Source organism: Calonectris borealis, chromosome 14, assembly GCF_964195595.1.
Source record: "Calonectris borealis chromosome 14, bCalBor7.hap1.2, whole genome shotgun sequence".
NCBI classification, from domain to species: Eukaryota; Metazoa; Chordata; class Aves; order Procellariiformes; family Procellariidae; genus Calonectris; species Calonectris borealis.
This window is the reverse complement of record NC_134325.1, coordinates 20,328,640-20,354,372: the sequence shown is the minus strand read 5'-3', so window position 1 is coordinate 20,354,372 and position 25,733 is coordinate 20,328,640. Positions and strand designations below refer to the sequence as shown.

General features: G+C 51.3%; 1 protein-coding gene across 1 annotated transcript in view; it reads right to left on the bottom strand.

The window, feature by feature from the left end:
* Nucleotides 1-163: 163 nt before the first annotated feature.
* Nucleotides 164-25,733, bottom strand: part of NUP160 (nucleoporin 160) — a 28,598-nt gene continuing 3,028 nt past the window's right edge. The window contains exons 3-35 of the mRNA XM_075163475.1: nt 25,443-25,665; nt 25,123-25,201; nt 24,173-24,287; nt 23,255-23,413; nt 22,177-22,254; nt 21,885-21,982; nt 20,956-21,040; nt 20,420-20,488; nt 19,597-19,680; nt 18,793-18,963; nt 18,565-18,664; nt 16,788-16,953; nt 16,047-16,162; nt 15,783-15,943; nt 14,310-14,443; nt 13,921-13,991; nt 12,237-12,396; nt 11,471-11,540; nt 8,656-8,754; nt 8,211-8,330; nt 7,222-7,317; nt 7,016-7,110; nt 6,199-6,295; nt 6,007-6,112; nt 5,745-5,905; nt 5,092-5,152; nt 4,196-4,306; nt 3,000-3,123; nt 2,034-2,135; nt 1,572-1,713; nt 1,193-1,318; nt 822-926; nt 164-622 (exon numbers count right to left, since the gene is read on the bottom strand). Of these exons, the coding sequence (XP_075019576.1) occupies nt 536-622; nt 822-926; nt 1,193-1,318; nt 1,572-1,713; nt 2,034-2,135; nt 3,000-3,123; nt 4,196-4,306; nt 5,092-5,152; nt 5,745-5,905; nt 6,007-6,112; nt 6,199-6,295; nt 7,016-7,110; nt 7,222-7,317; nt 8,211-8,330; nt 8,656-8,754; nt 11,471-11,540; nt 12,237-12,396; nt 13,921-13,991; nt 14,310-14,443; nt 15,783-15,943; nt 16,047-16,162; nt 16,788-16,953; nt 18,565-18,664; nt 18,793-18,963; nt 19,597-19,680; nt 20,420-20,488; nt 20,956-21,040; nt 21,885-21,982; nt 22,177-22,254; nt 23,255-23,413; nt 24,173-24,287; nt 25,123-25,201; nt 25,443-25,665 (3,771 nt within the window). The 3' untranslated portion in view covers nt 164-535. The remainder of the gene's footprint in view (nt 623-821; nt 927-1,192; nt 1,319-1,571; nt 1,714-2,033; nt 2,136-2,999; nt 3,124-4,195; nt 4,307-5,091; nt 5,153-5,744; nt 5,906-6,006; nt 6,113-6,198; nt 6,296-7,015; nt 7,111-7,221; nt 7,318-8,210; nt 8,331-8,655; nt 8,755-11,470; nt 11,541-12,236; nt 12,397-13,920; nt 13,992-14,309; nt 14,444-15,782; nt 15,944-16,046; nt 16,163-16,787; nt 16,954-18,564; nt 18,665-18,792; nt 18,964-19,596; nt 19,681-20,419; nt 20,489-20,955; nt 21,041-21,884; nt 21,983-22,176; nt 22,255-23,254; nt 23,414-24,172; nt 24,288-25,122; nt 25,202-25,442; nt 25,666-25,733) is intronic.

Here is a 25,733-nt window from a genome sequence, read left to right as displayed (position 1 = left end):
CTATCCTATAGCACGGTGCTGCCCCTGGAGCCTATAGCCCCATCCTGCCCGTGTGTGTGTGCACAATCCCGGGGAGAGGAGCCCTACAGCCCCCCCTGCTCCCCCTTCAATCCCCCCAAATCCCCACTGTGCTCCCAGCAGCACCCATCCCGACGCAGACCTGTAATAACACTTTGATTTTATTAAAGTTCATCCAAAAACACAACAATAAATAAAAGAAACACCAAAATCTGCTGCGTATGGTACAGGAGAGCGAGCGGACTGCCGGGGTGACGGCTGCACCCTGGTGCTCTGTAATTGCTGACCGCCCCCCAGAGGGGACAGGGACAGCGAGGTGACACACTGAAGGTGCACTCCACCTCCCCGAACCGGACCCTTACAGAAAAAATAAGTAAAAATAGCACCACCAAGCTGAGCCAGCGCGGGGTGGGACAGCATCGGCTCCCGGGGACGTCACCTTGAGCAGGCGCTGTCCTGGGGCAGAGCCAGGGGCCTGCGGGTGGTGGCCGAGGCCGGGCGGGCGATGGGGCTGCCGCTAATTGCGGCGATAGAGGCGATCCCGGGTGGCCACGCTGACCTTCTCCTGGTAGTCCTCCATCTTGTCATGCAGCTTCTGATAGAGCTGGGCAAGGGGCAGAGCAGGCGTCAAGAGACAAGTGTTCCCACTGTCCACCCCATCCCACGCTCCCAATCCCATTCCCACTTTCCTTCTGCTCAGGCAGGAGCAGGCAGGGCACCTTGCGGTGCTCCCTGCCACCCCTCAGCCCCTCTGCAGGGTGTTAGCGAGCACCCTTCCTTTCTCCCCGGGTACCTGTACCTACCACGACGTTGTAGTGGTTGGTGGTGCTCTCCCGCAGCGCCTGGAGCAGCTGGTCGATGGCGGTGTAGGGCAGCCACACCATGGGGGCTGTGGCGGACAGTGGGAACTGGAGGGGAGAGGAACCCTTGCGTCGCGTTTGCTCGTGGCAAAAACGCTCCTCCCCACAGCCACGGTGAGGAAAAGCCCCCAACCGCCATGTCCTGACACCTGCTTGTCCTACTCGAGGGGTCCCCTCTTCTCTAGGGTAGGTTATCCACACCCATTTCTCCTGGAAGCACCGTCACCCAAATCGTGGGCACAACACCCAAACCCCAAGCGGGATCTGCCCCAAGAAACAGTCCCCGCCACATCCCACGCTGCAGGTGAGCTCACCTCGATTCCGAAATACTGGTGCCCTTTGCCCAGCACAGCGTCTACGTACTCCAGGACCAGATCCACAGCCTCCTCCAGCAGATCGTAATTCAGATAGAGACGCAGCAGCTCGGCAGCATCCACTTTCTGCAAGCAAAGAGGGAAACGTCAGCCAGGGAACGCGCCCAGGAGCCGCCACGATGCCGAGAGGAACCTGCTCTGAGCCTCAGTAACAGGCACAAAGCGTCCGGCACGAGCTCCTGGAGCTGGGAGTGGGAAGGTGGGGTGAAGCTTGCAACGAGGAGGTGCCTGTCGAAGCGAAGGTGATCCAGCAGCTCTGGGACAGCTGGGGATATTTGGCCAGCAGGCAGTACGTGCTGAGCGGTGACCCCGTTCTCACCTTGTAGCTGTTAATGAGCCAGTTGGGCAGAGGTATCCCGTGTGCCAAGAGCTTGTTGATGACGCAGCGATGGTACAGGCTGTTCTGGGATGGGTAACGCTCCAAATAGGATGACAGCAGTCGCCAGGCTTCATCCGTGGCGCTGCAAGGCAAATGTTTCCCCTCGGAACCCGTGCCAGCAGCCCCTGCGACTGTTGGCGAGGTCACGGTGTGCTCCAGGAGACCTGTCCCACTGCCCGGGTTCAACGTGTGCGTTCAAGGCCCAGCAACGCGTACAGCAGGCTGTGGACAGCGCGGCAACAGTGCCATGGAAGCACGGCTCTCCCGCTGTCCCAGTCCCACAGGTCTGCTTTAAGGGGGTTTTACGAACCTGTGACCCTCTGGATTCCTGCAAGGCTTTTGCCTCCAGAAATGACTCTCATTCTCCGCTCTGCTCTTCTTCCCCACCAGACAAGGACCTACCTGGACTCCTTCGTGGTAACCAGTGCGGAGAGCTGGTTTGCTGCCAGCCAGTCCCAGGCCTCTGCCTGCGCTGCCTCCCCTCCCAGCTGCAGCTTGATGCACCTGCAAGACAGAGCAGCACAAAGGTGGGTGCCTTCAGAGCCCAGCCCTTTCACCCTGCCTTGCCACAGCTGCCAGAATCAAAGCCACCCCTCGCAGGACTCTTCCCAAGCAACAGCTATGAATTTGCTGGCTTGGCAGGAAAAGGCAGCTATTAGAGTGATTTCTAAACTGCTCTAAGTGCCAAAGAGGAATTAATAACGACTCTATGTTAGCAAGCGTTAGGGTCTGAGCTTGGGTAAGAGATGCCTTCTGTGCACCCAGCCACAGGAACAGGTCGCAGCAGAGCTCCCGAACAACTCTGCAGGCACAACGCATCTTCTGTGAGCGCGGAGAGGCAAAGAAGAGGAATCCTGGGGTCGGAGATGAGGCATGAGAGCAAACGGCTAGCACCGAGACCAGACAGGTGAGCAAGTGCTCTGCCAACTGCTATTTGAGAGCCACTCAACAGCTTGAACAAATCTTCTGTAAGCAGCTCGCTGGGCATCAGCAGGAGCGTGCCACGAGCCAGCTCACCACAGCGGTCTCCAGATGATGGTTGTGCCTGGGTCGGGATCACTTGCGACTGTCAGATGCCAGCTCTCTCCCCTGAGACCAGGGAGAAATCTCTCCCCTCCACTACCTGCTCAGCAAGGGCTCCCTTATTTTTCCTTTTCAGGTGTGAAGAGCAAGTTCCACCTCAAAACCACTGAGCCAGCAGCTGCTGAGGCTGCGCGCAGCGTTAGGAGCCACGGCGAGCAGGCAGGTCAGGACAGCGCTGGCGTCTGACCCTGGGGAGCTGCAAGCTGCGCCCTGCCAAGCAGCATGCAGCGCACGTCTCTCCAGCCGCGCGTCACCTGAGGCAGGGAGGAGAAGCTCGCCACGTACTTGAAAGTGAGTCCCTCAAAGATAGGCGTCAAGGGCAGCTTGAACGTTTGGCACAGAGTGATGGCGGTGTCAAAGAGGCCGGCGCGGACCAGGAGAGCAAGCGTTTCCTCGGGCGTAGAGTTGCCTGCAGGGAAGGAGGACCAGGTAAGTGCCTCCCCCAGTCACACCCCAGTGCTTACTGGGGCCTAACTCCACGCAATTCAGCAGCAGAGTTCGCTGTGCTAACGGCCCAATGTAAAACACCCTGCAGCAGCGCTACTCATCGCACGGCTCCAGGCTTTCTTGGCCTCGGGAGCATTTCATGAGCCCAGGAGCCATCCCTGGAAGGACTGCACAAAGCAGCAGTGACCCACGGAGCCGGCCCTGATCAGGCACCAGCTGGAAAGGGACGCAGGCAGCAACGTACGGCCCGTAGTCAAACGCTGCCGCTGTTGAGGTGAGTAGGGAAGGGACAGCCTTGTCACTGGCGCAGCAGGACTGTATCCAAGTGAACAAGGCATCAGCTCAGCTCTGCCAGCGCAGGCAGGAGGGGCAGTGGCAGGAGGCGAGATGAAACTGCGGCACTCGGCTCCCTGCGCCTCTGGTTTGCCCTCAAACCAGCTGTTCAATCCTTTCCCCGCAATCCCTTACTGGGAAGTCATCTCCTCCTGATACTTAAAGGGGAAAAATGTGTACACCTTGCATAACTCGTATCAGAGCGCGGCACAACATACTTAAAGGGTCAGAGTGGGAGAGTTGTAGCTTTCTGCTCCCCAACAAGGAACAACTTTGATAAGCTAACATTGTGTTGTTAGGCAGGATTGTCCAGGACAATAATTTAAGTCTCGCAGCAAGTGTTTTTTCTAGGGCTTTCTAATTCTGCTTCATCTGGGGGCAATTTCCAGCAAGACAAAAAGATGCCTTTTTGTCCCAACTCATGAGCTCGACCCCATGCTGCAGACCACTACTAGAGCTTGGCAAAGCCAAAAAATGGTGGAAAATTTAAAATTGGTTCTCCTGATCTGCCTCTCCAAAGCTGCTGAAACTTGGTGGCAAGATTTCATGCTAGGGAGGTGAACTGATTCCCTGCCAATTCTTGGGTTTGTCTCTGGGTCAGAACAAAATTGCTGCTTCCTCACCCGAGCGACGACCGAAAGCGCTGTAAGGAGCAAAAACCTCAGGGGAAGTGAGAGGTGGCTGCGCTGCATCCCTCTTACCTGCCACAGCCGCTGTTGACAGGTCGTGCTGCACCAGAGTCAGCCGGATCCGGGCCAACACACACTCCCTCTCCAAATCCTCCAGCTCCAGGATCTCGATTTGGCGAGTTGCTGTAACAGATGGACACGAAGGGCTCTCAGCATTTTAAAAAGGGCTCCTCGGGCATTGTGCAAAATGTCTACGCCCCTCTGCCATCCTAAGAGGAGTCGTACCACAGAAAGCACCAAAGGAGGGGTCAGGTTTTGCTGCCCCTTCCTTGCTACCTTGAACTGTGCCTATCTCCTTGATACAAACCTCCCATTCCTCCTCTAATAGAGACATTATCTAATGTTTGGTAACAGCTGCTGCTCTGACTGCCAGGCATATGCTGCAAAAGAGCTCATTCAGAAATAATTGTTTTAAAAATACCTGACCTTAAATTCTTCTACCGTAATGCTGAGGATTATGAGTCTAACCTGACCCCACGATCTTGTGCGTTGGTAGACACAGGCAGCGTAGAGACCTTACCAGCAGAGACTCACTATGTCAGCAAGGTTTCCAAGAGCACAAACAACAGAAGTCTTGAACAACCAGAAATTGCCCCACAAAGGCTTTTTTTTTTTTTTTTTTAAATTACAAGTTATTTCCACTGAAAGCAAAAGCACTGACAAGACATCAAACTGCAGAGGTGTGCACAGAAGCTCCTTGGGGAATAGCTGTTACATGGCAGCATATTGCAACTGGGAGACGCTAACACTGGGAGAGTTACCTAGCCCACAGTCCCTCAAATTATTGGTCTGTCGGGAGAGCTGCCCTGAGCCATCCCCCCGCTCACCCGCGAGCAGCAGAGCTCTGAGGCCAGGGGAACGGCTGCTCTCTGCAAGAGTCAGAGGAAGCACCGGGACCGGGCACTTACTTGGAACAGCCGTGCACTCCCCATCGTGGCTTCTCTTCGGGGATGCTCCAGGGCGTTCGTACTTGCAGGAAAAAGCAGAAAGAGTTTATGCTCACCTGGTTTCCAAAGGACAAACTGCCTCAATACGATACAACACCAGCTATCTGTTTCAAGCCTTGATTTGAATCAGAAAAGCCATACAACCACTGGCAGTTCAGGTTACATTTATCTCTGGCTATCAGAAAGACGGCTCAGCATTAGCTGATCAGGCTACGGTCACCACCTCCCCACAAACAGATTTGAAACAAAAAACATGTTACAGTAATTCTCTTTTTGACTGGTATTCTGGCTGTTCAGACTCCCCAAAAAGATTCGCTCTGTGTTCAACAAAAGGTGATATATTCCCACATACATACACCAGCCCCCTCCCAAAAGTTGTCCTGCTTCCAAAAAGGGGCAACGACACAAGGGTGATGGATAGGACTGATGAGGGGGGCAAGACAGCGCTGCACAAGCTGGCCAAGAAGATGAGAGCAGCAGGTTAAGAAGGCCAACGCCTCTGTTCATCACATCGGAAAGGATTTTGGAAGCTCCTTCCCAAACGTACAGCCGTAAGTGTCCCCGCAGCCAATAGCTCAGGTCAGAGGCTTCACAGTAAGCTCAGCATTTCCTACCACAGCTCCAGAAGCTGGCTGCACTATCCAGGCGTACTCTGGGCGGATCAACCGTAAGCAGTTAATGGCAGCGAGGAAACAGTTTCCCTGTTTCTGGAGCCCTCGGAGCGTCCGCACCTCCCTGCCCAGGCGCATGCCGTATTCAAACATCACTGTTCCAGCTGAGGAGAGAAGGGGAATACATCAGCCAAGACCCGCAGGGGTAGGGGAAGCGGTGTCCCAGGCAGGCGGGCTGTTAGAACGTGCCCACCCCGAGCTTTACCCTTGCGGTAGTTGTGGCGGTAAACGTGGAAAGCGTACAGCAGCTCGTAGTAATTGTGGGTCATCAGGTCCACTGCTCGAGCGTGAGATTCGATGATCCCCACGACCTGCGGCACACAGAGGCTCAAATGGTTCGACAATCCCTTTAAAGAGAGCGGTTGTGCCCCCCTTCCTCCCAGCGCAGGCCGATTACCTCGTTATGGAGGTTCACGTAGGGGAACTCCACCAGGTCCTGGAGCTGGGAGCGCTCACAGAGAACCACCACTAGCTGGCGCAGACAGTCCAGCTGCCTGCGGAGAGAGAAGCACAACCGTTCGGGAGGAGCGGGAACAAAGCCATCTCCAGGGTGCAGGCTTTAAGCCACGAACATGCTGCTTTGTGACGAGCTCCGTAGGTTTTTTTCTGGCTTAGAACCAAGAAGTCCCTTCAGACTTCTCCTGTGCTGGAAACAGAGATCCTGGACAGCAGAGATCCTCTGCAAAGGTCTCTCAGGAGGACAGTCTCCCTCCCTCAGCTCTATTTGGTAAGATTTTTTTCAGCCTCAATTAAAATGCATTCCTACTTCTCCTCTGAACATCCATTCCAGCCATTCCTGCTCATCACATCCTCCTCTGCTAGGGTGAAGCTTCCTCCACCCAGTTCACTTCCTAGATGGTACTCAAGCTGAAAATTCAACTCCAAGTCTTTTCTTTATTAAACTAAATTGACTGGACTCCTAAAGCTTTTCAACATACAACGCCGCATGCGGTCCGTTAGCCATTCTTTTGGCTCTTCCCTGAATCAGCTTTTTTTCTGCCCCCAGTTTCCTGCTTTGAGATAGTGCCGATTTTTGTTCTTACAAAAATGAAGTATGCCTTTTTAAACACACCTTTACACATGCTAAACAACACCTCCTAACACAGCAGCCACGTCCTACCCTAAAGCGTCATTATCTTCCTTTCAGTTTGATGGAAAAATTGGTACATGGACCTCCAAGACAAGGAGCATAAAGGCATAAAACTGTCACCTACCTGCCTGGATCTGGGTTTTGCGTTAAGGCTACATATGCTTCACTGTTGTGTCCCAAATCCAAGTGATGTTTGAAGATGCAAGTCCTCAAAGTAGCCTGAAAACACCAAAGAGCACAAACCAGCATGTTTCCAGTTATACAACTAAAAAGAAAGTCCCGTGTAAGCTCCCTGAAGAAACATCTCGATGCAAAAGAAGTGACCTGTACCTGGCTTCTCCAGTCATCCGCCGACTCCATGATAGCCAGGGTAGCCAGCTGGATGACCAGCTCCGGTAAACCAACCATGTCCAACAAGCGCAGAACCTGGAGAAGACAATACTCTAGCGCTGGCTGCAGCAGTACTGAAGAACGGGTCGGGTTGGTGAGGGGTTTTTTTTGTTTGTTTAAGAGCTACTCCTGCCCCTACTAACCATAAGAGCAGTCAAAAGATTTTGCTAATGTTTCTAAGCAACTACACTGAAAAAGGAAAGATTTTGGTAAGTCACAGAAATCTGAATCAAATCCCAGCACAACAGGTCCAGGCTTCAGCTTTTCTGGAGGATTCATCTCTGCACGTGAGTTTTCTGAAACATTTTAGCATTGACGGTTACAGTAAACCCCTGCAACGAGAGATAAACGGTTCTGTTCCCAAGCACGCCCGCAGCTGTATCAGAGAGAGAAGCTCCCTCTTCAAGGGCACCTGACAATCCTTGTGTTTTCTGGATTTTAAAATCAGGGAATCCTTTACAATGAGCCTAGGTCCAAGCTTGCAGCCTGTCTGAACTATGGTATTATGCAAGAAGAAAGATCCTATCACAATTTAAAGACATTAATTTTAGTTTGCCTCAAAGCTTAATAACCTTCCCCTTAAGCAGCATCTTACGTCTAGCCTGGACATGTCTGGCTTCTGCCTCCAGCAGCTGGATCTCACCCTGCCTTTTTCTGCTGGATAACAAAGTCCTCTGCTATTAGAAAACTAATAGGTGGAAAGTACCTAGCTTTCACACTGTAGTCACCTCGCCAGCACCCCCCAAAGAAAGTAAACAGACTACCCTGAGGTTTCACCTCCCAAAAAACTATGTTTTCTGAGTCTCAAGTCACTGCCCCAAAAGCCTGGGACCAAGCAGGAATTCCCTCTCCAAGCAGTGTCCGTGTGGAACAACTTGGTGCCAGTTTACTCCGTCAGGACCGTGTACGCCGGGCCGGCTCAGCCGTACCTTGTTGTAGTACTGCAGGCGTGGAGTGGAGACCATCTCGCCCTCCTCAGGTTGGATCAGCCTGTCCAAGAACTCTTCTCTTCCCACCTCTGACGCAGCTTGGCAGAAACAGTCCAAAGCCTAGAAGCAGACCAGAAAGCAGCTTGCGTGTGCCCCTTGGGGGAGTAACCCAGCCTGCTGTACCGGTGAGAGGACAGTGCTGCCCGTTCCAGCTCCAGTGTACGAGACCTGCTGGCCCCAAGGTAACGAGAACTTCCCCAACAGCAGATCCCACCGCCCCCGCCCAGTCCCACTGTTCGCCCAAAGGAGGCAGAGCTCGAGATGGATGTTTCCTGAGTCGCACTGCAGAAACAAGGCTGGCCCTACCTGCGTACCTCCTCCCTCCCAAGGAAAAAGGTCCCGGACCCCAGAAGGAGGCAGCATCGGAAGGAGATGAGGGCCTTACCTTGTGGCCCTCACCCATGACAAGGTAGCACCGGCCCATCATGAAGCAGCAGGAGCCCATGTTCACGTGGCACCACGGCTGCAGCAGGCGAATGTATTCCTACAGGAGAGGAGGAACGGGAGTTTCGATTCAGGTCAGCACTTGCTCGTGACCTGCAGGCACCCAGTACCAGAGGAAGGGTTAGGTCTCCAACACCAAAGCACTATTTTGGTGGCCCCTTTAGCTGCAGTGCTCACACAAATCCCACTGTTCCAGCTCGAGGGCTGGCTTCCTCAGCCCCAAAGTCCCCTCGGTGCACAGATGGGGAGATATCCCGCACACGCTCCCGGGAAACAACCTCCTTTGAACAGCTCCAGCATCTGTACGAAGCACCTCAGAAACAGCACCCAACATCCCCCAAAATCAGACACGAGGCTCTCTACAACTGCTACAAACCTGCTGTTGGGAACTGCAGAGGAAACATTACCCTGGCGCGCACAGGCCTGAACGGGAGCGTGCATGTGCGAAGGCAGCGGGAGAACAGGCAAAGCGGGCGTTAGAAAGGCAGTGTCTGTGCAGCAGGGCAGGAGAGGGAGAGCAGCCAAGGAAGGCCATGGATTACAGCAACAAACTGACAGGCACAGGGTGGAGCTGACGGCACCAAGGACACACCGCAAATAAAGCCACAACACAGACGCTGGCCAGGGCGATGCGACTCAACCTGGCCCTGTGCCCGCTCTGTCAGGATAATATAAGGGCTGCAAAGTGTCATCACCTATCAAGAAGCAGCTAGGAGGCACGATGAAAACTCAAAAGCTGGCATCCCTCGAGCCTGGGAGAGTGGCGTATGCTCTTCACACTTGGAGAAGCAGAGATGTCCCACTAGCAGGGCTCTGGGACTCAGCAGGAAAGGAGGAGGAGAAGCCAGGACCCGGCGGTAAAGCCAAGGTTTCACCAGCCGACCTGCATCTTTGCACGTGCATAAGCCACCGGACATACGCCTCGCCTACCCCAGCCATGGGTCCACTAAAAGCCACGTGGCAACGCATCCTCTGAGCCTGGATTCACCGTTCAGATTAGCCAGCTACAACAGATAAATCCCACCCCAGGCTTGCTCAACAGCTTGTTGTACAGAATAAGCAACAAGGAGAGGTTTGGCCCTCGTCCCTTGCCAGTGCTTTGGTCACTAGACCTTCCCTGTGCCCGCCTGTTACTCGCAGGGTGCTTCCTGTATCTCCACCTCTATTTGGGTCACCGTGCTCACGCTCACCGCAAATCTGGTGTTAGCTCCCCGAGGTCAACGCACTTAATCCAAGTTTACGTGACCGACTGGGATCGGTAAGCGTAACAGAAGGTAGCGGGGAGAAGGAAGAGCCCACTCCTGCAGAGATAAAAGTCTCTCCTATCTCCTCGAGGCGGGGACACAAGTGAGGCGAAAGCAATGCAAGGAAATTCAAGGCGTGCTCGCGCCACGAGAGTGCACATATGCCAGGAGGCAGAACGATGCTGCCCAAACCTTCCTGGCATTTCCTAGCTCAAAAGCTCTGCAGATTTGACATTCTTCTCAGCAGCAACATGAACACAAAAGAAAGCAATTCAGCCCCCAGGTGCAAGGGACTGTGAGAATAAAAGGTTCTGCGAAGCACAGGAAAAACATCTCATTAATAACAGCCTGCCTAGCCCTGCGTGCCTCAAGGACTGCCATCAGTCGGGGAATGAAATGTGTCACACGGCTCTGCAGACAAGAAATCGTGCAGTTCAGAACTAGAGCACAAGCAGCTACAACTACCAAGCCCCTGAAGAGCACGGGAAGAGACGGTGAAGAAACAGTGGTCTGAAATACAGCACTCTGTGGAGACACCTGAAAAAAAGTAGCTCACTCGTCCTGCTGCCAGGATGCTGGGAGCGCAGCCGGGGATGGAAAGACGATGGACGTTTCTTACACCGTTTTTTACTAGTAAGGACATTTAAGAAATAGAACTGAAACAGTACTGCTGCTGCTGGGCTGAAGACAGCCTTCTGAACCCCCAGTCCTGCGGGCAATCTGTTTGCAATGGTACCACAGGAAAGGCTATGGGTACATCAGCAGCTAACAAGCTATTGGATTATGGGCTTGCTGTGATATTGAAACAAGGTCTGCAAAGACGTTTCTTGCACGCAGTATCACGCTGTCAGGGAAGCCCTGGGAGACTAAACTCCCACGAAAAGCGTATACAATAATCCCGAGCACTTTATGCCTGGATTTTCTTGAAAACAGATGAAAGAGGAAATGCGTAAGACGACCATCTTAAATCATTCCCCAGCAAACTCTCTGCGGCGTTTTCTAGGTACGAGATATTTAGCAAAAAGCCCTTCTGTTAGCAGAGGTGGACACTACAGGGAACAAGACAGATGCATGAGGAAGATGGAAGATATTTGCTACCTTACAATTTGTTCACTGCACTGACACTGCAATAGTTATAAAAGAGCTTTCTAACAATTCTCCAAAAGAATCATTCCTTGCAGTCCATTTCACCTGCAGGACAAACTTCTGGCCCATCATCTCCAAAAGGGAGACATGGGAGCAGAGCGCTCGGGAAGACTGGCTCACGTCTGAGCTCAGAGAGCAGCGACGAGGGGAAAGCAGAACAAACTCCAGCGACTGGAAAGATGAGTTTTGGGTAGCTTTTTCTAAGCAGAGGTAAGGCGGCTGCGCACGGAGCTCACGATGCGTTACACCTCTGCATCGGCCAAAGTGCAGACCGGCTACGGAAAGAAACACACGTGTGGAAAGAGACTATTGCACTCCTGCTCTTCCCCTTTCCGCTCCTTGAGAGAGCTGGCGTGAAGCACTCACCTGCAGCTGGGTGTACTGACAGCTCCCCATCAGGCACTCGGGGAAGAGGAAGCCGGGATTGCTGGGCCATCTGAGCAGAGGTTAAGGAACAGCACAATCCAATCCGGAGAGCTCGGAGAACTGGTCTGAAAGTCAGCATGCCTCTCGCGCTCAGTTTGTGGGGGAAAAGGAGAAGATTAAGCTGCTCTTTATACAAGTCATTATTCTGTAATAAGATTTATCCATATTAGAACAAAACCATTAGTACATCTAATCCACAACTGCCACAACTGCCCAAATCTTGTTACCCTTCCAAATCTCCCAGCATCGCACCTTGCCAAGTCAAGTTGCTAGAGCTCAGGGGCTTAAAGTCAAAAACTCAAATCCTTTATTGTGCACTTAAACAGGATGGATTCTGTGAAATCTTAAAATACCCGCAAATCCCATTAACACTAACAACAATCACTTGTTCAGGAGACTTGTCTTCGAAATTTGGCTGTGGAAAACATTGATTTTGGAACTGAACGAGGCTCGGTGGTAGAGATGGCCAACTTACAGACCCCGAGCACTCCACAGCCCACCACCCTAACCCTTCTGCTAGCCCCAACCCTCCTCCCACAGAACCACTGACGCTCCCAGCCTCAGCACCGGGACGCGATACGCAGCCTCCACGCAATCTCGCGCAACTCGCGCAGGGGTTCCGGCACTGCCATGCCGTACAGAAACTCCCCCTGGTTACAGCCCGGCGAGAGCGAGCACCTCGCAGCGGGTTTACAGCCAAGGATACAGGAGCGGCAGAAAGTCAGCCACTATTGCGGTAATGAGATGGGGCCAGTTCAAACTTGTTTCAGCCAAAGAGGTGTTTGGTTGCAAGAAGAGTCGAGATATGATGTGCTTTCTGGCCACTTCCTGAAAGAACAGCTCCACAATTGTTTGGGGGCCGGATACTAAAAATACAAGTTAAAGAAACACTGAGGAGAGGGCCCGCAGCAGACATCCCAGGCTTTCTACGCTGTGCTGTGCTCATCAGCCCAAACATCACAGATTAAGTCAGAACAAAACAATAAGCACGTTCAATACTCGAACTTGTTGGTTTTGGATTTCTCTTGCCGTCTGGTTAAGTCAGAGGGAGTAGCAGGAGATCAAAGAGCCACATACTGCAATGTTTATTAACCACAACTCAATTATAACGTAAAAAAAAAGGGCTGTGCTTTCTCTCCAGTTACTGTTCGCAACCCAGCTGCACCTTTCCAGCACGACCGAGTGTTTTGCAGGGCTGAGGGAGTGCTGATTCGGCTATCTGGCCCTGTTCAAATGCCTCCCTCCTCATTCCAGCACCCTAAGCAGTCCAATCTCCCATTAGCTAACTGTTCTCAACGCCTCTCCCCAGGCTGCCACCTCCTTTCTATCTTCCCTACGTTTCGCATATTTTCCTGAAGCACAGCGGCCAAACAGGACTTTCCTCATGAGCAGGCCAAGAAATAACCCACGACACTGGCGCACACAAAGGATGTTTTCAATTTTGCTTTCATGCGCTGACATTTACGTCGAGGCAACTGCCTCCTGAACCGAGACTCTCGTTCAGGAAGAGTTCGGACTCTGAAGATCGTAGCCTGCTTACAAAGAGCACAGATGCCCCAAGCTCGTCAGCAAGCGGAGGAAATTCTTGCCCAGCTCACAGCCCTTACATGTGGCACTGCTGCCTGTTTGTCACTGATTTTCTCAGCTCCCTCTGAAGTGCCTCAGCCTTGAAGTGCCACGCAGACTAGTTACAGCAGGCTCTTACCTGTGCATTTTCTCCCCTACCCTGCTCACCACCTTCTCTGTAACCACTTCAAGGTACACATCCTCCTAATTAAGCTGCCTTATATTCTTCCCCATTAGGATTTCTCCCCCAAGACAGTAACCCAAAGCGTATGTCTTTGCAGCAAGACTTTTAAAAGGTGAACGAATTATCAGCTGCAATTTCCCCCTTGAGGTACCGGCTGTGAGCAACACTCACATTTGAATTGCAAAACGTTGGAAGCACCAGCATGTTTTGGGGAAGTATTTCTACATTCTCTTGCTTCCTTGAGCTGCTGCTCCTGCTCGCTGTGGGATAAAGGCTAGCGAACAGGACAGACCTGGTCTGATCCACTACAGCCACTGTAACGTACAGGAGCGAGAGATGAGCTTGGCTGATAGTGCTGGGGCCAAAATTAATCATGTTTGGCTGAGCAAGGCCTTCCCATCCTCCTCAGGCTGAGAATAAGATCCACGTCTCTGGTCCGAGTCCAATGCTACAAGATACTTTGTTTTTGTTGTTGTTTTTTGTTGGACAGCATAACAAACATCTCCACATAAAGCGGGGTCATTCAACCACACACTCCATTAGCTCACTGCATGAAGCATTTCCCTCGGGTGGCAGAGACGCAGAGTGCAAGAGGTATCAATAACAGAAACCGAGAGCTGATGAACTGTGGACATCTTACCTAGTTTATGGGGTGTTAGAGCAGTGGTGTCTGCTAACTCCAACACAGATAGATGCTGCAGATTAGATTCCCTAGAGAAGAAAAAGCCATCAGTGAAGAGACAACAAAACGCCTCCTGCTTTAATTGTGCTCATTGTTCAACTCAAATGACTCCTACTGCTGAAAAAGGCAACAGTGCGAGAACAGCGAGACCTCACACGGCAGAATTAGCACAAGGCAAAGAGTCAGCTCAAAACATGGAAGGGAAAAAAAACCCCTCCCCAGCACAGCCTGATTCCTAGACTGATACTCCCACAGCAACCACCAGCTTTTCATACCAGGAAGAGCATTTCAGGTGGATTTAGGAGGAACGTACAAACAAGGACAGAACGGGCACGGTAGAGACTTACAGCGTGTCGACAGGGACGTCCGACGCCAGGCACTGGCTTGCCCACCTGATCAGGTAGTAGGACAGCAGCAGGGGAGAGGTGCGGTGCAGCAGGTCCTGCTGAGATTGGAACAGCTGTCCCCCTCCCAAAACCATCTGCAAGCAAACCACAGAAGCTGGCTCACCGAGAGGCCAAGCCCAGAGAGCAATGGCAGGACAAGGGCAATCAGTGAGGTTTGTTATCGGGCACAGCTCGTCCCTGCTGCGAACACGAAGGCGGTCAATAGCTCAGCAGTTAACTCAATCCACCCAGGAGACCAGCAGGACTCTGGCGTGTGCCAGAATAACCCAAGCAGAAATTACAGCATCACCTCAGGACCAAGGGGCGCGTTAACTATTCTGGGTCCAGACCCCATGGGGAACGTTTAACAAACAAAGCCATGTGCACACCGAGAGCTTCTCTAGCCTACAAACACCAGCACCTGCTGATGGCAGGGACACCAGCAAAAAGGTGCTTTGTGCTGTCACCGAGAGTGAAATCACGGTTTGCTGCAGAGACCATCTCGGGACCAGGCCTGCTGCCCAGGCGTTGCGTCCCTGTATGCTCCAGCCAAGAGCAGCACGGCTAGGTGACACGGGAGGAAAAGCAATGCACACTTGGGAAGGACACAAGCGCGTTAAGGTGGCAAAGCAGCAGTTCCTCATCAAGCAAGCAGCAGGTCACATGCCTTAAGAGAGCCTGGCTCCAGAAGGGCACCTTGCAAGGTGCTTTAAGTGCTCCCAGGGCAACCTTATCCAGGAAGAAGGGAATTTCTTTTCAACCAAGAAACTACTGCAGTAATGTTTCCAAGTAAATAATATTGGTTTAAACAACGCTCCCCTTGTCTGGGGACTTGTTCCGCACCCCTGCGTCCACCCAAACCATCAGCACCATCCCTCATGCGGCCACACGGCCAACAGGATGGACCCAGACCAGCCCACTCCACGACCACAAACACAGCTGCCATCACGGCGGCTGTTTGCACTGGCTGGAGCTGCCTCACAAAGGCTGAAACCACAGCCTCTGGGTAAACACTGCTGCTGTGACGCAAAGGTGCTGCGTTGCCAGAGAACAAGGCTGCAATCGTGCGCGTGCTGGGCTGCGCAGTGGTGTGGGAGGGATGGGGAATAGATGAGAGAACTGTACATGCTCAGGCAGTGCTGTTTCAGACGGGAGGCTGGAAATGATGCTCTCCTCCCGCAAAGAGTTTTGCTTCCTGCTTCCTGGATGCTCAGGGTGGAAAGAGGGAGCTAGGGTGTGAGTGCAGCGCACTGCTGCTTTGCTTAGGATGACAAAAGCGGCTGGAGGAGAGAAGAGGGCTTGCCCAAGCCTTGGGCTAGTTCAAACAGCCTCCAGTGTTTTGTGGAAAGAGACAGAGCTCACAGTCTGGCACCAGCAGAACCCCAGATCCAAAAGTTCAAAGAGCGTAGCAGTAGCTTCAAGGGCTGTACTCACAGGATCTCCAAGCCGCAGCAACAGCTGTTGGAGGATCAACAGGTCCCGACAGATCAGGAAACGGATCGTGGCAATCTTACATACCCCCCAGCAAACCACGTTGACAGCAGTACCACTACCATACAGCTGGGTGAGGTTCATGCGCATATTTAGATGATGAGCTGAAAGATAAGATCACCTCAATAAGGGGAGGAACTAGACGAACAAGAACACTTGCTGAGCTGCCGCTTTCCCAGCCCAAACGCCCTGCTGTAGAGCTTTCACCTCTTTCCATGTCGGCGTCTGTCTCGTAGTCCATTTCTCGGATGAGCACTCCGATGGCATGGATGGGGTTCCTGATCTCCTGCAGTTTGCTGTGTATATCCTCCATCACATTTTCCCTGCAATGTGAAAAAGATAATAATCAGCAACATGAGGTTTAAACTCCAGAGGGCTCCCTTTCCTCCCTTACTGATCCTCCCTGGAAGGAAGCGTATCTGATCAGCCTGGACATTCTTGAGGGGAATCCTCTTCTGGCTTGGAGTTTTATTACAACGCCTGCAGGGACCAGTCTATTTATTCCACTCCCCCAGGCTACCAGGAAATAACAGTCGGATAGCTGGCATTCCACGGGGGAATGATTTCAGGAGGTGAGCAGGGTAACCACGTGGCCTGACCAAGGCTCTGACCTCTACCTAATGTCTGCAGGCACTTGCTTTCCACACTGCGATGATCACCTAACAGGAACTTGTTCCTCTTCTGCTATCTCACCTGAAAATCCCCAAAATGTCTTTCCAGGAGGGCCCCAGGCAACAGCAAGGGGGTTCTGGATGGAAGACCCTGCTAACGGCACCAATACCCAATGCTCCCCACCTCTGAGGGGACCTGGAAAAGTCTCCTGCAGCACAGGGGGAGCCCGCACATCTCAAAATGCGCTTTGATGCCAATCAAGGACGGCTCCAGGCGATCCCTGCTCAGCCATCCGGGCCTCCCTGCAGGGGAGCTTCTGCAAAAACATCTCCTTACGTGTCATTAGCTATCAAGTCCTCCAGGATCTGCTCTGCAGCCTTTTCTGGAGGCTGGAGGCGGGAGCAAGCCATTTCCATTATGAATGCCATTTCCATGGAAATTGATTCTCCGATCAGCCGAAGGCACTGGACAAGACAGACAACATCACGAGACATCTCCAAATCTGTAATGAAAGAATCTAACTGTATATTTAAAAGAGATTTCAAAGCGAAGGTGGGAGGACCATTCAAAACCAGTTAGTTCAGCTCATATCAGCAAACTACCAGCAACAGATTGGTCTCAGTCCCGCATGTCAAACTGACCCTTCCCTGTTAACTATGAGGCTGAATTAAAACTTAGGAGTCGACAAGGGAAAGATTTGGGCTTTATTATTTGGAAAGTAAAAAATACTGATGCAACAGTAAAACAATGAAATTCCCTCCAAGGGATTTTCTCCAGTCACAGGTTGAAAGGAAATAATTAGTGCAGTGTAAGAGCAAAAAAAACCCCAGAGCAAATGGCTCAGATAGCTTAGCTCTGCCAAGCAGAACACGCTCTCGTTACAGCAGCTATCCGTTTGCAGCACCACCTCTCACAGCTGAGAGGGGATTTTCATATTCTTAGAAGTGATCTGAAAATTCAGTACTGAGGGTTTAAATCACCGCTTTGCAATGCAATCCTTTATGTATGTGTTTTTAAAATTAAGTCACATTTTTTGAGAAGTTTGAAACAGGGCAGGAACTGCTAGCCTCCCAAACCCAGCCCAGGCCTCCAGCTTTCCTTCCCTCAGATCCAGAAATAGCTCAACCAAAAGGACGACGATTCTTCTTTATAAAAATGTAAAAATCACTCGAGCATGAAAGTGGAGCTTAGGTAACATTTTCCGCTGCCTTTTTCTTGTGAAACGTCATTCCACGGCCAACAAAGCATAGAGGGCACTGTGGCGACAATATTAACGACAGGTCTTGCACACTCTGGCATTTACTTCCCAGAGACAAGAATCGCACAGTCCCTCTCCACAGCTTACATGAAAACATTTGTACAAAGACATTGCACTAAAAACTAACTTTGCAGAACTGGGCAGTTGAGCCCAGCGTGCCAGGGTGCTTAGAGGACCACAAGTTTCCTCCTCGTCTGTAATCTCTGAAAGGAGTTCACTCCATCAGCAAGACACAGAGACCGGGGAATTTTACGAAAGAGAACCGCTTGCAAAGAGCCAGAGTAGGTTTTACGGCTCTCGGTGGGGATGGCAAAGCTGAGATAACGTTAAGCAGGGTTCATATGGGGGGTCACCCACTTGATCAGAAACACAAGCCGCTGCATCCCGCTCTCCCCACCAGGACTGGGGACCTGCCAGCACACTATGGAGCTCCAACCTGGCAGATCTGTCCCACAGAGAGCAGGCATGAAGAGGGCAGCGGTTAACCCCAGCCTACACAGGGAGTTTATAAAGCTACAAGGGCAAAGGACCCACCAATGCAGGTCCTTGTCACTGAGCAACACGCAGCCTGAAATCTAAGATTCTTCCTTTTTAAGTTATCAGAAACGAGTCACGGCAAATTTGCAGCCTTGACACCATTTTCTAATTCCTGGTGTGAGCACGATGGCAGGTTTCACAAAACAAGACTCCCTACAAATGCCAAAATAAGAAAACTATCTCCATGTAGACAACTATGGAGTCAGGAGCACTTCAGGAGACCTCTGTGGAAACTCCCACACCCCTCTGCCTAGGGCTTCCCTGACACGCAGCGTCTCAGCCTCCAACAATGAAAAAGCTCCAGGTCTCCTCACTTACCATCAAAGATGGCAGCGTCGTCCTCAGTCAGGAGGTGCTCATTAGAGAGGAGATAGAGATGGTCCACCAAGGAGCAGGGCACAAGGAAAGACAGAGAGCCCTAGAAAGGTGAGGAGAAAGCCCTTCTTTGAGCTCCCAAATCCACACATCAGTCAGAACTCCTCCTCCCCGGAGATTACTGCTTCAGTTGGCCACAGCGGCCAGAGAGCTACGGCCGCTCAGCCTCACCTTCTTCAGCAGGCACACCATGCTGGTGTAGGGATTCAAGTGCAGGGCCAGGGGCCGCGAGAGCGCTTCTTGGTACTGAAGGCAGCAGGCATAGAACTTGGACCAGAACTCCACCTGCAGCTGCCAAAACTCCTCCAGTGAGCACTCGTATTCTGTCACGCTGCCCTGGAACTAGCAGGACCAAAACAAGACTTCGGATGAATACAGGCAGTGAACCAGAGAGAAAAATTGTAGCGTTCAGACTGCTGGCTTGTCTCTCACGACCAGTGTCACACCAGGTTTATAAACACCAGTTAGGGTTCTCTTCCCACCACCTTATCATCAAAATGTAAGATTTTTCCTAAAGCAGCAAATCACACAGCAAACAGCAAGGGGAACAAAGCCCACAAGAACCATTTCTATACAGCCTGAGATAAAGAAGCACCAATGATATCAAGAAAAATGGCAGCACTGCAGATCTCTTTAAAAACACCATGGATGAAGACTGCTACAGAGGATACAAAACCACCTTTTTTTGTGAACTTTCTAGCAATAGTCTAAGCAGCCTCAAGGATGAGCCGCAGGTGGAAGGACTGCTGGCTTAGAGAATCAGGCATATCAGAGTAAAATCTGGAGAAGTAGGATAAAAGGAAGGATGAAGATTTGTACTTTTTTAAAAAGTCACATAACTCCTTTGGAGAAACAAAGGACAAAACAAGGTCTGGGGTCACTTTGCACCTCATTTAACTTCACTAAACCATCACAATACTGCATACAACGGATGTAAGAAGAAAACATCATGGAGGAAAAAAAAAAAAATCTTACCTCACTTTCCACAGCTAAGGTAACCTCTTTTTTTAACTCATCCCATGTCAGATCCATGTGTGTCTCAGTTCCCTGAGAAAAGATCTGAAAAGCAGCACAGTAAACTTTTACTTTAAAGCAAGGAAGCTGTCTCCCCGAGGTTCAAGCAACATTGAGTGATATAAAACAGACGAGAGCATCAGCCAGCGCTTCGCAGGACGAAAGTATTAAAAAACATGGCTGGCTGCTAAATGTGGGGTACATGGATGTACAGCCAGTTTCACTCTTCCTGTGGAAATGGAGGAAGCCTCCTGGCAGGCAGCGCACTGGGATGTAAGGAAAGAAGTGCTGCACACCTTCACAGCAGCTCTCTCTTGTACCTTGCCATAGGTCTCCATAAGGTCACAGCACAAAGAATCAAAACAGTCAGAGAGCAGAAGTTTGCCTTTTCCATTTTTCCTGAAAAGGCACCACGTGTTGCCTTGCTCTGCCCTTAACAGTCCTAGAGGAGCAGAACTGAGCGGATATATTCTGAGAAACAGCACTACTGAGAGTCTCCGTTCACCTGGCTAAAGCAGCAGGCAAAGAAAAGCAAGCTCAGCAACCTGCTGTCCTAAGGGAAAACATCTTCTGGAAACACATTCTGCCTCCCGCTGTCAGCACACACCGGCTGAAGTACGGCTCAACAGCCGCTAACTTGCTTCAGTGACTACTGACAGGGTCTACAAACTATCAAATGCAAACTGATGCCCGCCAAGAGCTCCAAGGAATCCTGTTGCCTCACATCTAAACGGCCAGGAAGGAGAAGCTGCACAGGGAGAGCACCAAATGCCCTCTCACTAACCTGTAAAGCCTTCTGGATAGCTGCATTTGTGAACCGGCCAGGCATGAAGAGATACTCCAGGTAGGTTTCCTGCCAAGAGAACAAGACAGCAATTTAAGGAAACACACGTGTCAGGAGGATAGCATTTAAGATACTGCTTCTGGTCCTTCCTCCCATTCTCAAGCTCATCCCCTAGATCTGTATTTCTTTCCAGCTTCAGTTCACATCCACACCCTGCTCCAACCTCTCCCCTTTCAACCCCTTCGCAGTTCCCGTGATCGACACAGCTTCCCGCACACTCCAGATCTTGTTTATTCACGTCTTGTCTCAAGGCTCTCCTTGATTGTCTTGAAATTCTCCTCATCCCTCAACTTCTGGTTTCATAACCATGCTAAGCGCTTTAATGCTGTGGTAATAGAGGCTGAGGCTTGTCCCCTTTAATTTGGAGTAATTTTAAGACTGTATCAAGGTAATTTGTACACTTGAACTGTCTTAATGTTCTCCTCCTGGGCAGAGAAGCTTCATTACTTCTCATTGCTATTTCATAGTCGGCTCACCCTGGGGTCCTGATCGTGTCGAACCGTCACTTCCTCTTCAGGCAGTGGCTGCACAAAGACCTGGTTCCACTGGCCCGCGACGTTTCTGGAAGAAAAATAAAACCAGAATCAGCTTTGCATTACACTGCTCCAACACAGCGTGTCCGGGAGCAGCCACCTGAACCAAACCTGTACTTTCACCAGCGATCACAGACCTTACAGCAACCACGGCCCCTTGGATCTGGTAACAGAGGAGCTTTGACTAGTGACAAGTGACAGCAGAGCTTAACGGCGGCATCTCCAGCCCTCAGCTAACAAAACAGGTTGGATTCCTTAATTTATATCAACATTCTCTCCATCACATGTGCTCACCAGGCAACTCTCTCTCAGACTGACCAGTAGACTCTTCTGCCTAAACCTGCACACTCACAGCATTTTTTTACCCAGAATTTAACTCCCTGGTCTGGTTATGCACCAAGCCTGCCCTCTCAGCTTTACAAAGATAGAGCAGATGCTTTTCCATCACTGGTCTCCTCAAAACATCTTTCTTGGAAAAGGCCAGCCAGTTATGTTTTAAAGGAGCTGTTGGTGAAGTACAGCCCTCCCTCCGACACGCTCACAGCAGACTCCCCTCCCAGCAAGCCTGCCACACGGCTTTTTACATTTTTCACATTCCTGCAGCTGAGCTGTAGCTTTATTATAAAGCAGAACACAAAAAAAAAAATCCATGTAATCTGCACCGCAGAAAGACACAGCTGTGCACGTGACACGAGCACCGCAATAGGAAGAACTAGGTACCACTGCATCTCCACACGCTTCAGTCAGCAAAGCAGGACGGGGAAAAAGTTGAGGAGCATGATCGGTGCTTTTAATGAGCAGCATCTGGGATCTGCTCCTGCAGTCACCCCCCGCGAGGCTATCAACACTAGCGATTCAGCGCAGAAACTCACTGCTCAAAGTTGATGTATTTCACAACGGTTTGGTTTTCTTCATTGTGCCACAGCGCCCAGATCTCAGCTGAGGTTAAGGCAAAGTCAACAAGAGTCTCCTAGGAAAGAGAGCACATATTTTCCTTCTTATCATAAATTCAAGTACAGCAGAGACGTGTGTAGTTAACAACAGCAAACATTCCCTCGTATCATTTAACCACGTTTTGGGAAGAATTCTTTATTCTGATCTCTCAGTAAGCAACCTTCCCTCTTGTCTCAATGCCTTCTGGGGGAGCCAGGCCCCAGCACTCACCTGCGAGGAGAAGAGGGAGGATATGTGGTCAAGGCTGTAGCGGTTGCTCTCGGTGCTCACCAGCTGGAAGACACAGAACTACAAACACATCCTGTAAGTCATTAGCTGAAGGATAGCTAAGCCAATAACCAGCACGTGGCGGGGAAGCTCGTCTCTCCGGTCCCTCTTCTTGCCTGATGCTACAGTCACCAGACCCGTAAGGGCTGAGGGCGGGAGGGCCGAGCTGAGCACCACCAACGACGGACCCTGCCAAGCTGACCCTCTGCGCCACGTACTGGCATCGCTGACTTCAGCCTTTCCAGCAAGGACACTCGTCTCTGCCTGAACCCGGAGGATTTCCAGTTGCCTTTTGAAAGGCCAAACCAGAAAAATGGTAAAAACAACACTGCTGGGCACTGCTAGCAACAATACGATGTGTGCAAGTAAGGAGGCTAAGGTGGAAAAGCCCTGAATCCTCAGGCCACTTTCTGCAAACCAAGCTCTGCGTGTTCTTACCAGAGCAGAGCACTGGCGGGGCAGCAGAAGTCACGATACGCGCTTCTACTGCGTATGTGAATCCCCCGGAGAACGGAAAGGGTAAGCTGTCCAACAGATGAGACTACTCTGGGCCGTCATTCCTGTCCTGCTAAATTTATTATTCACCGCAAGAAGCAGAAGTTCTACAGAAGTCAACGTTTGGCAACGCACAGCGATGCGTCCGCACGCTCCCAGGAGCCCGACATAAATATACTAGCAGTATTTCCATGCTTTTAGCTCCTTTCGGACCTTTCCTTTTCCCACGGCACACATGTGCTTTCAGGATCCTACCGGAAGAGGAGGTGAACAAGTGAACTAGCGCTCACAGCTCAGCTGAGTCACACAGGGAGTTCCACTCCCAAGGCAAGAGCACATGTATCTTGCAGTGCTTTGAGAATAAAAATGTTTGTTTATTCAGAAAGTACTGCTCTCTCCAGAGGGTCAGACGTGAAATTTCTCCCTATTTCTTGCCTTACAGACCCAAATCCAAGGAGGAACGACATATCTTCTGTGCAGCCCAAGAAAGATGCGTTCACAGCGAGGAAGCCCCATCGCTCCATACCTGCCCTCGCTTGGGAGCATGCATGTACACGCCGAGGTAAAGCCCCAGGGACTGGGAGAAGGCCAGTCGCAGTCGGTGCCCAGTCCCAGCTGCAAGCCGCAGGTCCCTGCTGACCGGCATGAACTCCAGCAGATCTGCAACCATCAGGCACATTTGATCCTACACAAAATAAAGGTATCAGGGAAGTAGCATAGGAAAGACTCAGGACTGAGAAATTGTCCTTCTCCCTCATCCTTCCCCTTCTGGCCAAAGTCTGCCCAGACCTTCCCCTGAAGGACGCAAGTAAAGCATCCGTACGTGTACCTGAACCACTGTTTAACTTTCCCGCTCTCACCTGTGCCCTCTCCCACTGAGCACATGGGCTTTCAGAGACCAGGCATGCACAATAAAGCTTCCCCTCCCTTCCTCCCGTAATGCACGCACGCATTCCAGTGCAGATGAGCCGTGAAAGCAGTTGTGCTGGTCGATTAGCTTTGGCACTGATGTTTGGAGCAAGTGGCAGGCAGCAAGCAGAGGCTTTTATTAACTTCTTGTTGACAAAGAGCCACGTTACAAAGACGCTCTTATTGCCGCTAAAGCAGTAGAAAATCCATTTTGTGTGCCTCCTCGGCCCTTGAAGCGCTCCTGCCTGCCTTCCTAAACGCTCCAGTAATTTGTAAATAACCTAATACAGCCTCTTACCCTACGCACAAAGCTTTGCCGCAGAGAAGACCCACCACCCGCTTTCCAAACGTGGCTACAGACACCACAACAATTTTCACAAACTGCCCTGAACCCCAGCATGTAGAAGTTGACTCAGTGACAATTTAACGGCAGATCAAATCTACGCCAACCGCTCAGCCTTCGTTTCTTAAGCCTCAGACAATCACCCGAGCAGCGATGGGAGACGCTACTCCCCTGAGCACAAGCCTCACTCACCTTATAGGACCACATCCGAAGTTTATGGTCCTGGCAGAGAGCAAAGAGAAAGGCATCGTGATCTAGGCAGTGAACAGAGAGGCTGATAGGCAGGTCCGACGGGCCACAGTCACCTCTGAAAATACAGAGTTTATTTCAACAGCTTAAAAGAAAATCAAGGCTAGCGCATAGATCCAAGGCACAGGATCACACTGTGTTTAAAAACAAATAAATCAGTGGTGTGAGACCAGGAGGAGAGAGCAGCGCTTCAGGACTGTGCGGGTCAGCGTCCAAGGTGCAGAGGAGCCCACCACAGTGGTAACGCCCAGTTCTTCACCTGCTTTGGCAGAGCCGAAGCACATCCCTGGCTTCCCCAGCCCCGGCCTAGCTCTCGCAGAATGCGGGCGAAGGATCCAGAGGGAAGCAAGGATCTGACCAGCCCCGACCAATGCAGCGCTGATGGTCAAAGTCATTCAGGGCGTCAGGGGACTCGCTCCCATTTCCAAGCAACAGGGCCTAGAATTTGGTTGTGCGCTCTAAGATACCGTAACGATTACAGTCCAACACCGAGCCCCGTCTGCACCCAGAGCGTCCGTGTCACCCACACGTGACCTCTGCCGGTCAGGAACAAGCCTGACATTTCAGAACAAGGGCAAGAACATACAACTGTTGTAATCCTTAAGCTGCGCTGGCTGCGAGCCATATCCTGGGCAAATCCTTGGAGGCCAATTACTAGATATAACATATTTGAGGACACAGACACACACAATCAGCAGGACCCCGTTAAGATGAGCTAATCCAGCGTTCAAGTCCCAACTTCCGTACTGCGATAGGTCCTGTGACCCAGTTAACTTTTTTGGCAGAGTATTTATAGATGCTGACTTGCCTATCTTTGACTTCAGCTAGAAACTCTAGGTGAGGGAATCAAAAAAGACAAAATTAGTTCCACTTAATCGTCACCAGACACTAACCTGATGGCAGTTGGCATCCAACCGGTAAGGAAACGCTGCATCACTGAGCTCTGTTTCAATTCCACAACTGAAACCGTTCCTTTCAAAATAAAAGCGATATTAAGAAATATATTGAGTACTCGTTAACGAAATATTTACTGCCACCAGCAAGCGGCTTAACAAGCACGATGTAAAAGAGTTTGTGTGTGCGTGGAGTGAATTTGAACAGCACACGCCAAAAATCAAACTCAAGCGAAGTTCAAAGCTAGGAGAGGGGACACCACACTGAGCGGTGTTTTGCAGAGGCGGATGCGAGGAGGCAGCCTGTTCCCCCTCCTTACCGGGCGCATCGTGAGGAGGCAGCTTAAGGACGAAGATCCCTCCCGAAGCAGAGGGCAGAGCGAAGAGAGCCTCCCCCTCGCTGCTAAGCCACGCTGCTGAGGCGACGGAATTAGACGCCAGGCCTGGCACGCTGGGAATCACATAGTAATTGGAAGGATCTCTGAAGTTGATTTTGCCGATATCTGTAAACACGGACTGCATGTGGCTCTCTGTTATCAGCTCCTGGAGAAGAGAAACAGCAGAGAGTACAAATCCTGAGCACACAAAAAACCACCAGACACCTGTGGAAT